Source organism: Phoca vitulina, unplaced genomic scaffold (assembly GCF_004348235.1).
Source record: "Phoca vitulina isolate PV1807 unplaced genomic scaffold, GSC_HSeal_1.0 scaffold53, whole genome shotgun sequence".
Taxonomy (NCBI): Eukaryota; Metazoa; Chordata; class Mammalia; order Carnivora; family Phocidae; genus Phoca; species Phoca vitulina.
The window spans coordinates 12,365,899-12,381,307 of NW_022589756.1; the positions used below are offsets into that span (position 1 = coordinate 12,365,899).

Sequence of the window (15,409 nt, forward strand, 5' to 3'; positions counted from 1 at the left end):
GGATGTAGACTTTACAGAATTAGTTTAGAATAGCCAATTAAAAACAAAAACAAAAACAAAAAACACCAGACAGCAACAACAACAAACCTTAGGAAGGAGGGAGAATATGATGTACAGAATTGCCATACTATATTATTTAAAATGTCCATTCTCAGTAAAAATATTATGAGACATTCAAAGGAAAAAAGTATGATTCATACATAGGGAAAAAAAGGACAATCAATAGAATCTTCCCTGAGAAAGCAAAGAGAGTGGAACTACTGGGCAAAGACTTTAAACCAGTTCTTTTCTTTTTTTTTAAAGATTTTATTTTTTATTTATTTGTCAGAGAGAGAGAAAGAACACTAGCAGGGGGAGTGGCAGGCAGAGGGAGAAGCAGGCTCCCCACTGAGCAAGGAGCCCAATGCAGGACTCGATCCCAGGACCCCGGCATCATGACCTGAGCTGAAGGCAGACGCTTAACCAACTGAGCCACCCAGGCGCCCCTAAACCAGTTATTTTCTTTTAAGATTTTACTTATTTATTTTAGAGATAGAGATCTGGGGCAGGAGCAGAGGGAGAGGGGCAAGCAGAGTCCATGCTGAGCGTGGAGCCCAACTCAGGGCTCAATCCCATGACCCTGAGATCATGACCTGAGCCAAAATGAAGAGTCGGACACAGCCAACTGAGCCACCCAGGCGCCCCAAAAGAGCAATTCTGGAGTTGAAAAGTGGAATCACTCAATGAAAAACTCACTGGAAGGCCAGTGCTAGTTTCCTCTGACTACCATAACAAAGCACCACAGTTTAAATCTGCCACAGTTTCAGAGGCTAGAAGTCTGAAGTCAGTTCACTGGGCCCAAAACAAGATGTGAGTAGGACCATGCACCCTCCAGAGGTTCTAGGGGAGAATCTGTTCCTTCCTTTTCCTGCATCTCCTGACTTCTGGTATTACTTGGCTGTGCACATCACTCTAATCTCTGCCTCTCTGGTCACAGTGATTTCCCCCTCTGTCTGTGGTCAAATATACCTCTGCCTCTCTCTTATAAGGAGATTTGTCATTGCATGTAGGGCTGACTTGGATAATCTGGAATAATCCCCCCCACACAGTGCAAAATGTGAGGGATTGTCAGTTTAGCATACATAATATTCTGTTTTTTTTTTTAAGAAGTGAAGGGCAGGGCATTACTGGTTCAGATCCAGTTAAGTTGGTTTATTTGTTGTTAGGAGGATGTAGAAGTTTATTTTCTGATCATTGAAAGGAAGGATTTTGTAAAAGAAATGCAAAGAATGGTTTAGAAGCAGCAATCTGTAGTTATGAGGGCTCTGACAATCCTTTCTGCCCTATGTTCTTGGGCTATGGAAAATGAGCAAATGCTGCTTAAGAGGACAAGTGAAAGTTACTTAAAATCAGATGGTAGAGAAAGTTCTAAAGTCATTGAGAACATAGCGGTTTCTTAATGATATTATTATTATTGTTTATTATTATTATTATTATTATTATTACATTAGAATAAACTTTCCAGAGATCATGGTGGCATGGAGTTCAACTGACCAGTAATAATCAGAGGTAAAGGGTCACAAAGTAATATAGAGCCAAAAGAATAGAGAGAGGAGAAACTTATGGTTCAGTAGTGAGCATGAAAGACAGAGAGAGTGAGCCATTGGCCTGATAAATGACTTAGAATGTCCAGAACGAGCTAGGATCTTTAGAACTGCACAATAGTTAATGGACGCTGTTAGCTGTGATCCTCCACTTGCAGAAACATCACTCTCACACTATGATTGATATTGGATTTTAAAATTGTGCCTCTGTGTGTGGTAGACAATTCAACAATCATGGCTGTTAAGACCCATTTTCACTACCTAACATCACTCCTAACTTGGAGAGGATGACTTGGATAAATTTCAGCAGGAGGAATTTGATAACTGCTGACATCAAGCTGTGACCACAAAGGTTCAGGGCCTGGCAATGCTCTGAGTTGAATGACAGAGCTGGGAGGCTATGATGACGGACCATCTCCAGGAAATATCAGCTTGAATATATCAGTTTCAAACACATGTGTGCTCAGGAAGTCTGTTTCACTTCCCTGAGCAAAGCTTTATGGATGAAAAGAATTATTTGATCTTAGCAAGCAGGCCCCGGCCCTCTGTAGACCAGCCTAGGTAAATGAGGAACCGGACGGGGTGTCGTGACACGTGTGGGCTTCTAGCATGAGCAGCTGCATAAAACAGAACACGTCTGAATGAAAAAAAAGTGCAGTAACTCTCTACTTTTCCTGGACACACATTCTTTTTTTTTTTTTTTTTTAGATTATTTAATTATTTATTTGACAGAGAGAGACACAGCCAGAGAGGGAACACAAGCAGGGTGAGTGGGAGAGGGAGAAGCAGGCTTCCTGCGGAGCAGGGAGCCCGATGTGGGGCTCAATCCCAGGACCCTGGGATCATGACCTGAGCTGAAGGCAGACACTTAATGACTGAGCCACCCAGGTGACCCCCTGGACACATTCTTATTGTGTAATAGCCAGCTGCACTCACCACATTGATGGTAATTTCTCAATCTTAATGCACACATTTTCGATCTGACCAAAAGGCTCTATAGATGAATGACACAAGGTGAAAGCAGAATGAGTTTAACCGGGTATGCTATTAATAGAGGAAGCATCTAATTGAAGAAAAGAACATCACTGTTTAATCTGTAGGACAGAAGTTTTATTACCATTGGAAAGAATTCACAAAACTTGAAAGGTGATGCTTTTCCCTCAATAAAAGCAATAAGAATTACATTCCACAGCTGAACTTTCATTTTGTTTTCTTACGCCTGAATCAGTAAAGACACTTTTAACTAAAAATTGCATTAAAAGTCAAGTTTGGGTAAATACAAATTTTGAAAGCCTACTAATTTGGAAATGGCTTTGTTTCCAGACTTAACACAAAATGTCACCTCTGACCTTTGGGCTGAATACATATGAAACTTTATAAATACTGACTGTAGATCTATAAAGACCTATCTGTCATTATGATAACATTCACTGTATAGTATAGAAAGTTTATCTTTTTAAAGGTATTTTTGCTTACCATTTTTATTCTCTATTTATAGGGACAATTATTAGGAAGACTTTTTGTTGTCATTTTTTTGTAAAATCTGAATGTTCTTCTCATTTGTAGCTTGGTTGCAACAAAGGAAACAGACAGCGCAAGATCTCGAAGTGCTCCAATGTCACCTTCTGACTTTCTGGATAAATTAATGGGGAGGACATCAGGGTACGATGCAAGAATCAGACCCAATTTTAAAGGTAATTGTTCTGATTACTATTATATATGAAATGTGTTTTGAATATGCTTAAACAAGATAAATTTTCAGATTGATTCCACCAAAAATTCTAAAGCTTATTTCCAGTACCCTTCCAAGTACTGTACTATTCAAAGATATGTCTTGAAAGAAAAAAAATTATTCTCATGTTAGGGGCGCCTGGGTGGCTCAGTCGTTAAGCGTCTGCCTTCGGCTCAGGTCATGATCCCAGGGTCCTGGGATCGAGCCCCGCATCGGGCTCTCTGCTCAGCGGGGAGCCTGCTTCTCCCTCTCCCACTCTGCCTGCTTGTGTTCCCTCTCTCGCTGTCTCTCTCTGTCAAATAAACAAATAAAATCTTAAAAAAATAAATAAATAAAAATAAATTATTCTCATGTTAATAGTTCTCAGAATTTGTCTTCTTTGGACCAATAGTATTTCTTTGTCTTTCTTTTTATACTTATTGTCATGATGATTCATTTTAGGAAATTACGTAATTTCCTAAAATGAATATATATTCACTGTATATATGAATATATAAATATTTTATTTTATTTTTATATTGTCCATAAATATATTTTTAATATATATTAAAATATATATAATATCCTATATATATTATAGATATATAATATCCTACAATATATTCCTGAAATGTATTCCTACTCACTGGAATGGAAGCTTCTTTAGAGCTGGCAATAAACCCTATTTTAAATCCCCCACAGCAAGACTCTCTATATTGTGGAGAATCAAACAGCTGTTGAATTTATGTACAGGGAAAAGAGTCTGAATAACTAAAAGCTACTGATAACATTTAAAAAATCATTCCATCTACCAAATATTTTGCCTAAATTTATAGGAAAGAGTGTAATTGTCAATTCAAGAATACTCTTTTTTTGTTCTTCTGTTTAATATAGTGATAAGCAACATATTTATACATCATAAGTAAGTAGATTATCCAAAGCCACAATAAGTCCCGGGGTAAAAGATTAGAAAGTTACTTTCATGCCCGTAATTATTTAATATCTCTTGAAAATTATTCTATTTCAATAAAGAAAATAATCCAAATTATAAGAATGCCTACCTTTTCCATGAGATTCCGTTAAGCTATTTTCATTCTTAAAGGTAAAAGGAAATACAATGTAGTCTACAATAATTATTTTTTTCCTGAATTTGTTCTTATGGGAAGAACAGAAAAAGAATTGCTTAGCAGTGGTTTAAGAATTATTTAGAGAGGGCTAATAAACACCAAGAATGGGTAGCAGGAGAAAAAAAATAAGAGCAAAATTTGTTGATAATTTAGAAGTAAAAAATTATGAATTACTTCAATTTCAAAATTATTTTGATGTGTAGACTGCTTTTCTTGATTTGTTTTTAAGCATTTTGACTATTATATTTTTATTTTATTTTTATATTTTTTGGCCACAAATATATATATATTTTAAGATTTATTTAGAAGAAAAGAGAGAGCATGCGTAGGGGAGAGGCAGAGGGAGAGGGAGAGAGAGAAAAGGCTAACCAGGCTCCACACTCAGTGCAGTGCTCACCTGAGGTGGGGCTCCGTCTCATGACCCTGAGATCAGGACCTGAACCGAAATCAAGAGTTGGACGCTTAACCGACTGAGCCACCCAGGTGCCCTGACCGTAAATATTTTTAACTGCATAAGAGGAAAACACTAAATGTAAGCTGTGAGAAAATAGTGCAGCTTAAGAGATTCATACACAAATAAAACGAGATTTCAGCATTATGAGGATCTTCTACAAATTGAGGAAGAGCAGTATCCCTGACATTAGGTTGAAAACTAACTTTGAACTGATCTCGAAAAATATTCAGTTGTCGTGTTAGTAAACAGCAAGAAACATAATCAGTAATTAGTGGATTCATTATAGTGATTCCATTCAGTGATTCACAAGTATTGCTTTGTTTTACTGAAAACTACAGAGGAAAATGTATTCTATTTTTAAATATCTGTGAACATTTTTAAAAAAAGTCACATAGACTCAATGGCTATCTTAATAAAAATACAGGTAAGTTACTAACCACACAACAGCAGTCCGAGTGCCTTTGCTGCTTTCTTGGAAAGTTGACTTTTATTTTATCATTTCAATCATTTAACAAAGGAAATTTTAAACCATCTTAAATGTGATTAATATTACTATTTATGTGTGAGGCCAGGAAATGACTGAAAAGATTTGGTCTTGCTTAAAATAAGTACTGATTTTTTTTTAATAAAAATACATTTCTAAAAACTAGCTGATAACCAAAGCCAGTTTAGAGTTAGTAGATTTTTTTTTTTAATTGAGAATAAGAGAATCAATTTTTACGTCCCAGTGTCCACAAAGGAACAGAAAAGAAAGGGATGGGGGATTTTCTCTCCTTTATGGTTTTCAAGATATGTTATACTCTGAATATCAGAAAAGCAAGAATGCTCATTTGATTACCACGAATAATGTCAGTTTTTTTAAAACAATACCTTAATGGATCAGTTCTTAGCAACACTCTTGTTTTTTCACCTCTCATTAAGAGTGAAACGTTGTTGTCTCCGGGGAAGCTCACAACTTCCTCCCCAAATTAAGCACATTCAGCGCAGTTTCATTTAATTGAATAAAATAACATCATAATCCTTTGACCATCATTTCATTGCCTAATATTGAAATTTAAATAAAATATATTTAAATATTTTTGAGGTGTTTAGATACTAATAAACTAAATCCAAGACCTATTAGGAGATGATTAGACAGAGAGGAAGATTAGCCCTTCTATTGTCAGGGACCTAGGGACTCACCAGACCTCTTTAAGAAAGAAGTTCATCAGGCAGAAGTATGAAGAAACTGTTCTGGTAATATTTAACTCAATTTTTTTGTGTAGTAGCTCACAAGACTAAAAATACAACATCCCCCCCATATTGATTGTTTTTCCTCTTGTCTATTTTTTTTAAAGGAGTTTACCTAGCTAATCAAATAAACTAATTTAAACTGGGTAATATATATATATATATATATATATACTTCACCTCTCAATTTGTCAAAGACAGAAGTTAATACTATAAGGCTTTAGGGTCATGAGTATCAGTAGTGTGATATTCTATTAGTCTGTTTTGTTTTGTTTCTTTAAATAAGCAAAATTAAGTAATTTTTTTAAAAGAATAGGGGTGGGAATTGGCCAAAACAGATATAACAATATATTACAATAACTCAATTGATTTAGTCCTCACATCTTCATAGATTAAAATGTTAATAAAAACTAATAATAAAAATAATTTACCTGGATAATTGCTCAGGCAGTAGGCAAGTGTTTTCAAAATATAAAAGCATTGGAAAAAATCTCTCAGGGGTGTTTAAACTCTCAGGGATTTACAAATTTTTTAAGAGAAAAACATAAAATTTCAGTATTGACTTTCTCAGACAATTTACAGAGCATAAGTAAGAATGTTCAGTCTCATTAGCAATCAGTGAAGTGCAATTGTAATAATTGTAATAATAATGTGATAGTATTTTCACCTTTCAAAATATCAACATTTAAAAATAATATTAATTAGGGCGCCTGGGTGGCTCAGTTGGTTAAGCGACTGCCTTCGGCTCAGGTCATGATCCTGGAGTCCCGGGATCGAGTCCCGCATCGGGCTCCCTGCTCGGCGGGGAGTCTGCTTCTCCCTCTGACCCTCCTCCCTCTCATGCTCTCTGTCTCTCATTCTCTCTCTCAAATAAATAAATAAAATCTTTAAAAAATAAAATAAAATAAAATAAAAAAATAAAAAAATAAAAATAATATTAATTATTCCAGCTCAAATACATTATTATGAAATTATTTCTAGAACATTGATTTCAAATTTTTAATTGTTTTCACAAGTATGTATACATCAAGTGGGAACATATCTTGCAGGCCATAGTGGAGAACAACTATTAAAAAATATAAATTGGCTTTGTTAAAATATTACTTTGATTTTGTTCTTTTATATACTGCTAACTTAAAAAATCTAGATGTAGACATTTATTCTTTAACGTAAATTATGATACTTGTTTGCATTTTTTGTCACATTTCTCTAAAACAACCTACACCCTTAAAAAAATCTGGCCTGTTGGAACGCCTGGGTGGCTCAGTCAGTTAAGCGTCTGCCTTCGGCTCAGGTCATGATCTCAGCGTTCTGTGATCGAGCCCCGCATCAGGCTCCCTGCTCAGCGGGGAGCCTGCTTCTCCCTCTGCCTGTCACTCCTGGGGCTTGTGCTCTCTTTCTCTCTCAGACAAATGAATAAATAAAGTCTTTCAAAAGAAAAAAAAATCTGACCTGTTTAAGATTAAATATTTTTTTAAAGATTTTATTTATTTATTTGAGAGAGAGCGAGCGAGCAAGAGAGAGCACAAGTTGAGTGAAGGGCAGAGGGAGAAGCTGACTCCCCACTGAGCAGGGATTCCCGACGCGGGGCTCCATTCCAAGACCCTGGGATCATGACCTGAGCTGAAGGCAGATGCTTAGCCAACTGAGCCACCCAGGCGCCCAAGATCAAATATTTTAAATATGTTATTAAAATATACTGCACAAAAGTAGGAATAAATAATTCTCTTAAAACACTTTAAATTGGTACCAAGCACAGATAGGACATTCTCTTCATCAAAAATTATCTTAGTAATTAAATTAATTATAACGATTAGCTACTTACAAAAATAAATACTGAAAGAAATTAAAACATTTAAATGCCTAACTCACCAACATTATCTTTCTTGGTCACTAATTAATCAACTGTTCTCTTCCCCTCCAGAATGCTCATAACTTATCTTAAACTTTTATGAGAATCAATTTTCTCCAAGAAAAACCTCTTCGCCTTGAGGATAATTTGAGTATGAAAACAACTCCAAATCTCCATTATATCTTAGTTCTGTTAAATATAATGATTTCTTGAACTATTATAAAGAATACACTTAATAACAACAACTGGGTTTAGAAATGATCTGAGAGGGGCGCCTGGGTGGCTCAGTGGGTTAAGCGTCCTACTCTTGATTTTGGCTCAGGTCTTGATATCAGGGTCGTGAGATTGAGCCCTGTGTCAGGCTCCGCACTGAGCACGAAGCCTGCTTAAGATTCTCTCTTTCACTCTCCCTCTGCCCACCCCCCTTTCTCAACAAATAAACTAATAAATAAGTGTATATATATAAATAAATGATCTGAGAGTCTTCTAAAAAGAATTAGCAAGTAAAGCTCCACCTGTCACTAAACTTGTTAATCCTTCAACAGAAGAGAGTTTTGAACAAATCATTATTTCAAAAAATTTGGTCTTAGAGAGCAGAAATGGTATGTATAGAAACAGTTATTTCTATTTTGAAAGACAAAAATAATAGGCAAGCAATGTTATTTCTTCCCTGAAGTTTGAAATCCTTTCTCTTTTTTTTTTTTTTTTAAAGATTTTTTATTTATTTATTTGACAGAGAGAGAGACAGCGAGAGAGGGAACACAAGCAGTGGGGGAGTGGGAGAGGGAGAAGCAGGCTTTCCGCCGAGCAGGGAGCCCGATGCGGGGCTCAATCCCAGGACCCTGGGATCACGACCTGAGCCGAAGGCAGACGCTTAACGACTGAGCCACCCAAGTGCCCCTGAAATCCTTTCTCTTTTAGAACTCTTCCTATCTAGGGGAAAGCAGAAATGGAAAGGCACAGTGACAAAGCATTGCACATAAGCCTGAACCACATGGTGTAGAGAATCAGTGCTCAACACAAAACCCAAGCATGTTACTCACTTGAAGTTCCAGACGATTTAAGGGAAGACCCCCAAATCCTTGTAACCAGCAGTTTCTCGAATTCATATTTATATCCAACTCTTCTTTTAGTTTTCAAGTTCTCTTTCTTTCTTTTTCTTTGTCAAGTTTTATTTCTATCTCTCCACACACACAGAGATAGAATAAAACACTTTCTCATTTTCAGAGCATGTGTAAGTTGATAGATACACTTTCTGATCTCTGGTTTTTCTGATCATCTTTTTTTTTTTTTAATTTCTAGACTTTTTAAGGAATGGTTTTAGGTTTACAGAAAAATTGATTGGAAATTACTGGGAGTTCCCACCTCTCCCCTCGCATCCGCCACAATTTTCCCTATTGTTTACATCTTGCAGGAGTGTGGTATATTAGTTATAATTGATGAATTAATATTGATTAACTGTTGAATAGCTATTCATCAACAGTTAATAAGGTGTTATTATTATTAACTAAAGTCCATTGTTTATCTTGGGGTTCAGTCTTTGTGTTATACATTTTATGGGTTTTGACAAATGAATAACCCACAGACAACTATCATTACTGTATCATACAGAGGTTTCACTGCCCTAAAGATCCCCTGTGCTTCAGCTACAAACGTCACTCTCCCTCTCCACCCAAATCTCTAGCAACCTCTGATCTTTTTATTGTGTAGAGTTTTGTCATACTGGTAGAATCCTACAGTGTGAAGACTTTTCAGATTTGAAATATGCTTTTAAGAATCCTCCATGTCTTTTTGTGTTTGATAGCTCATTTCTTTTTGTCCTGGAATAGTATTACAATAATTACAGTAAATACAATAGTCTCTTGTTTATCTATTTGACATGAAAGTAACTTCACACAATTACGGAGCTACGGAATTCTAGCTGAAGTTTGTAGATGTTCCATTGCCTACCGCCATTTAGTATTATAAGAAAAATTAAAATCCTCTTGTGATTTTTGCTCCCTTATACGTAGCCTGTATTTTTTCTAACTATGCATATTTTTCTTTAAAAAAAAAGTATGACTTATGCTAGCATTGTTTTGTGTTATTCTCCAAAACAGCTCTCTTTCTCTTAAAAAAAAATTCTGATCTTTTATCATCTGTATCTAATACTCTCCCACTCATACCCTTTACCCTTTTGTCCTTTTCCTCTATATTTCCTCTATATTTAGGGAGGATTGTTCAGATTTGTTCTGTAAATGACTCTGATATTTTACCTGGTGTCATTTGGAACGTTTAGGAAGATTTTAAGTCTGTGATTATGTTTTGGTATCTTCACAGTCCTCTATCCTGAACCATTTTCCTTGAACGTGACGTCATGGAGGTTATGTTACAGGTTGTTAGGCAGGTACTATTTTGTATGTTTAGCTGTTTGTTTTGTTTACAACAGTAGGAAAAAGCAGGTACCTGAACTTGGTAAAAATTCAATTGTTTAAAAATATTAATGATGAGGGCGCCTGGGTGGCTCAGTCGTTAAGCGTATGCCTCGGCTCAGGTCATGATCCCAGGGTCCTGGGATCGAGCCCAGCATTGGGCTCCCTGCTCGGCGGGAAGCCTGCTTCTCCCTCTCCCACTCCCCCTGCTTGTGTTCCTGCTCTTGCTATCTCTCTCTCTCTGTCAAATTAAAAAAAAAAAAATATTAATGGTGAAAAGCAGCACTTCCTTGCCTCAGCAGCCCTTTTGCACGGTTGCTCTTCTTTTAGGCAATCACTCCAAAAGTAAAATTGGTTGCTTCTGGTGAGTACCTGTTCTAATCTGTCTGATGGTTTCTAGGCCTTTTGCAAAGCAGGCATTATAAGATTCCCTTGCACTAACTAGACTTCTAGTTTAATGCCTCAATTCTTGTATTCTACCTCTTCTGTTTTGCTTTTTGGCCCCATGATTTCTCTTTTCTTCCTGCAGGAACAATTATGTTTATTCATCTTGTTCACTCTCTTTAAGCTGCTGGTTTTCTTATATGTGATGGAAATACTCTGTAGTTCAGGAAAGATTGAGTTGATTTGGGTGCTGATACAGGTTTTGTCTGGTTGTGTGTGTGTGTGTGTGTGTGTGTGTGCGTGTGTGCGTGTGTGTGTGTGTGTGCGTGTGTGTGCGTAAGGAGGTGATTTGCTGCTATTTTTCTCACTGGAAAGGGAAATCTGACAGACATTCCTGCCCTGAACAGAACTGTGCTTTAGATGAATGTTGAGTGTCGTCTAGGCTTTGGTCTGGTGTCCTCCAGATCCCAAACTATAGATGGCTTTAATTTTAAGGTACTTTCAGGAACTCTGTTTTCTCCAATCATCTTTTTTTTTTTTAAAACTTTTTGCAAAGAGTTAGAAGTAGAATAAATTCTGGGAATCTAATGCACAGCATTGTGATTATAGTTAATACTGTATTATTAAAAATTGCTAAGTTGCTATTTAAAAGCTGCTAAGTGGGTAGATCATCAATGTTCTCACCACAAAAAAGAAATAGTAATTATGTGACATGATGGAGATGTAAGCTAAATGCTAAGATGGTATTCATATTGCAATATGTAGGTGTATCGAATCAACACAGTTTGCACCATAAACTTAAACAATGTTGCATGCCAACGATATCTCAGTAAAGCTGGAAAAATAAAACATTTTTAAAGTCGGCATTGATTCACAGAACCATTTTATGTCCAATCACCTTAATGAACTATGTTTGCAAAAAGTAAAAAAAAAAAAAAAGTTATTTCCATGCCTTCAAAAATGGGCTAAATCCCAGGTCATTCCTGCTCTGTAGAATAGGGATGGGAAGCAGGGAACTTCTGAGACAGGTACCCATGGCCTCTCCCTGCAGACTCCTTTTAACTCCCCACTGCCTTCCTGCAGAGGATGACCCTAAGCTTTGTGCCTCTCTGGGTTGTTCTTAGCACATTAGCTCCCTTCCCCATACAGTCCCGACCTGCATTTATTTTAGGCTTACCCTGTTTCATCGATCAACCGTTTTTTTTTTTTTTTTTTTTTCTGCCTTCTATATTTTATGTCATTGAACTATGATTTTCCTTCCATTCTCTTTGGTGTGATGTGTTTAGTCTCATTTTTATTTGCTAACATCATTCGATGTTCTCAGAGAGAAAGAAAACTATGTTCAACTTTCCATCTTGAAATAGAAGCATCTAGGAGTCATTTGAAACTAGAAGCCAGTTTAACAGATGAAAAGCAATCATAACAAATAAATGTACATCCATAGACAATAAAATGTTATTTACTAGGCCATTTACCAATTGTTTCTGGATTTTACTTCTTTCTTTTGACCCTATTGTTTGACAACCCTTAAGTTTAATTTGGATCCAGGCAGAAAGTATTCTCTCAGCAATCACCCAATTACATATTCTTTCCAAACATTTATTGCATTTTTGCTATTTTTTTTTCATTCTATCTCCAATGGTTACTTTCTTTATCTAGAGATAACATTGTTTGTCTTCACAATGTCTTTGTGGTTTCTGTCTTTTCATCTGTAATATTTCTCTATATTAATCCCTTTCTCCCACATCACAAATCCAGTTTTCAAATAATCTATTCTGCTATAACACATTCTATCCCCAGAATGGCATGTGTACCTAATACTTATTTCCTACCTGGTTTCTTTTTTCAGGGAAAAGTATTAGCAACTTCTTTATCATTTTAACTATTTATATTCAGGCAGACATTACTGTTCTTGAATAAAGTTTACAATTATTTTTTGAAAAGGGTAATTTTCCACTTGCATTTTTACATAATACAAGGTCTTTTTAACAGGAAGAATGTCTTTAATAAGTCTTTCTAAAACTATAAATGTTCACCTGAAATGCTCACAAATTCAGATTGGTGTGCCCTGTATCTTCTGTTTTCTTTGATTTTTAATTTTTAATGTATTTTCCTGTAGTAGTTTCCCATTTTTTAATTTTAAAACGATCTCAAATTAACAAAATTTGCAAGTACAGCACAAAATGTTGTTTTTTTTTCCTGAGCCACTTGAATGTTGTTGACTTGATGCCCCAATACTTGAGTATATCATACAAATAATATTCTCTTAGACAACCACAATCTAACCATTGAAACAAGAAAATTAACATGAATATATTGTTACCATCTAATTTGTCGACCCCCATTCAAATTTTATCAATAATCTGAATAATGGCTTCATAGCAAAAGAATCCAGTTTAGAATCATGTCTTGTATTTTATTTGTCATTTCTCCTTGATTCCTTCAGTCTGAACCAGAACTTCATGCTTTCTATGATTGTCATGATCATGACATTTAAAAATTATATTATTATCCCTTTATTTAGCATAACATGCCTTAGTTTGCGTTAGTAATTTTCTTCATGATCCAATTTAAATAATGCATCTTAATAGAAATATCACAGAAGTGATACTTTGTTCTGATTGCATTTTATCAGATGGTGGATCATGTTAATTTTCACCATCACTACTAATGTTCACTTTGATTAATTGATTAAGTTGGTGTATTCCAGGATGTATCTGTATACATACACGTATTTGCATAAATATACATGCACACCCATCCACACATGTGTATATATCCATATGTATATTAATTTACATCTCTATCTTTACTTCTATATTGAAAACCATGATTCACACTGGTGTCTCTGATACCATACGTTTATTCTAGCTTCTGAGTTACCATATTTTAACTTCCTCATCTGACAGTAAGAAACCTGGCTCCCTTTATCCTTAAAATAATGACATATTTGATCAATATGTAATAAATCTCCCTTGTCTGCTGCCATTCCTTCTCCTGCACAAACGCCCTAGGCTCCTGTTCAGACTCCGACTGATGATGCCAGGATGCCCCCAGGTGGACACTCTCCTCACCCTTCTCTTGCTCTAATACTCCACACCAGCTGCCCCACTTTAGGACCATCCTCCTCACTCACTCTGGCTCCAACATCCCGTGTACGCTGTGTATATACCTCTTCTCCACAGATGTCCTACTCATCCTGTCTAGTTTACCACACTCCCCAAAGCCAACCCGGCATGGACACCCATCTTGTGTTGCCTGACTGAATGGCTTTAAGACTGCATTTTCAGGAAGGAAATGGAAGGAAAGGCAACAGAAAGAAGAAACTAGATCCTATTTTTATGTCATAATTTTCAAACTTTCTTCAGGCATCTAACAAATAATTTAAAATGTGGATTTAAAGTCATCAAGTTTATTTTTGTCAATTAAAAAATAAAAAGGGGGCACCTGCGTGGCTCAGTCGGTTAAACAGCCGACTCCTGATTTCGGCTCAGGTCATGATCTCAGGGTCCTGATAGGGAGCCCCACCTAGGGCTCCATGCACAGCAAGGAGTCTGTGATTCTCTCTCTCCTTCTCCCTCTGCCCCCCCTTCACTCTCAGATAAATAAATAAAATCTTTAATATAAACATAAATAAAAAAATAAAATAATATCTCTCCTTGGGACATGACTACATATATATGTGACATGTACATATATATATGTACATGTATATAGATGTAAATATAACATTTTTTTGAGATTTAGTCTTTCAGTTGCATTTTATGTCTTTAAAAAGGGTGAGGTTTTAATAGAACATTATGTTAAAAATTTCTTGGAATCATTTTCATGAACACTTGGGCTGTTTTTTGTCTGTTTCTTTGTTTGTTTGCTTGAGCTTTGCCTTGTGAATCATTTTTCCCTAGTATGAACAGCAATAATATAATTGCCAAGGCTTTGCAATGGACTTTGCCATTTTGCCTTTATCCATCTCTGAATTTAAAGGGCATGTTCTATTTCTTTAAGGGACATCTAAAAGAAAACATCTGCAAGTACTGTCGTTTGCTTTTCGGGGCCAACGATGGTTAATGTAATGAACAATATAAAGGCACAATTTGCCATATGGATGCTATAGCAATTATTTGCTCTGTTGCTAAACATAGCAGTGTATTAGATGGATTTAACAGCTTTTGCACTGGCAGATTGGCCAGGGACTGCTAAACAGGCGCTCTCTGTAATGGCAATAGAATATCTACAATCTCCTCTGAGCTTCATTCTCTACAAAGTTTTTGAATATACGTATCAATAGCTAAGGTAGAAAGATTAAGATTGCTGCTCTGATCCGCCATAGACCAGAAGCTTAGAGTATAGAATACAGTGCTTTATAAACATTATGGTACTGTATCCACTTCATTCTTTGTAATCCATCTCCACTGCCGCTGGCTTGGTCAGGGCCATTCTATCTCCCATCTGGACTATAACAATAAATTCTTGTTTTCTCTATCTCTAAGCTTTTGTCATCCATTCAACAACTCACCATGTTGTGTTGGTTCACTACACAACCATGATCAGAAATCTGTAATAGCTCCCTCATCTTCATAAAGTAAATTCCAAATGCTTTGTATCACTTCGAAGAGATTCTATGATCTAACCCAAGACTACCTTTGAAAACAATGAC

At 36.1% G+C, this 15,409-nt stretch overlaps 1 protein-coding gene across 2 annotated transcripts in view; it reads left to right on the forward strand.

Moving 5' to 3' along the window:
* The window catches only part of GLRA3 (glycine receptor alpha 3), a 197,468-nt gene that overhangs the window by 36,370 nt on the left and 145,689 nt on the right, over window positions 1–15,409 (forward strand). For both annotated transcript variants that reach the window (XM_032389063.1, XM_032389064.1), the window contains exon 2: window positions 3,150–3,277. In XM_032389063.1, coding sequence (XP_032244954.1) covers window positions 3,150–3,277 — 128 coding nt within the window. The remainder of the gene's footprint in view (window positions 1–3,149; window positions 3,278–15,409) is intronic.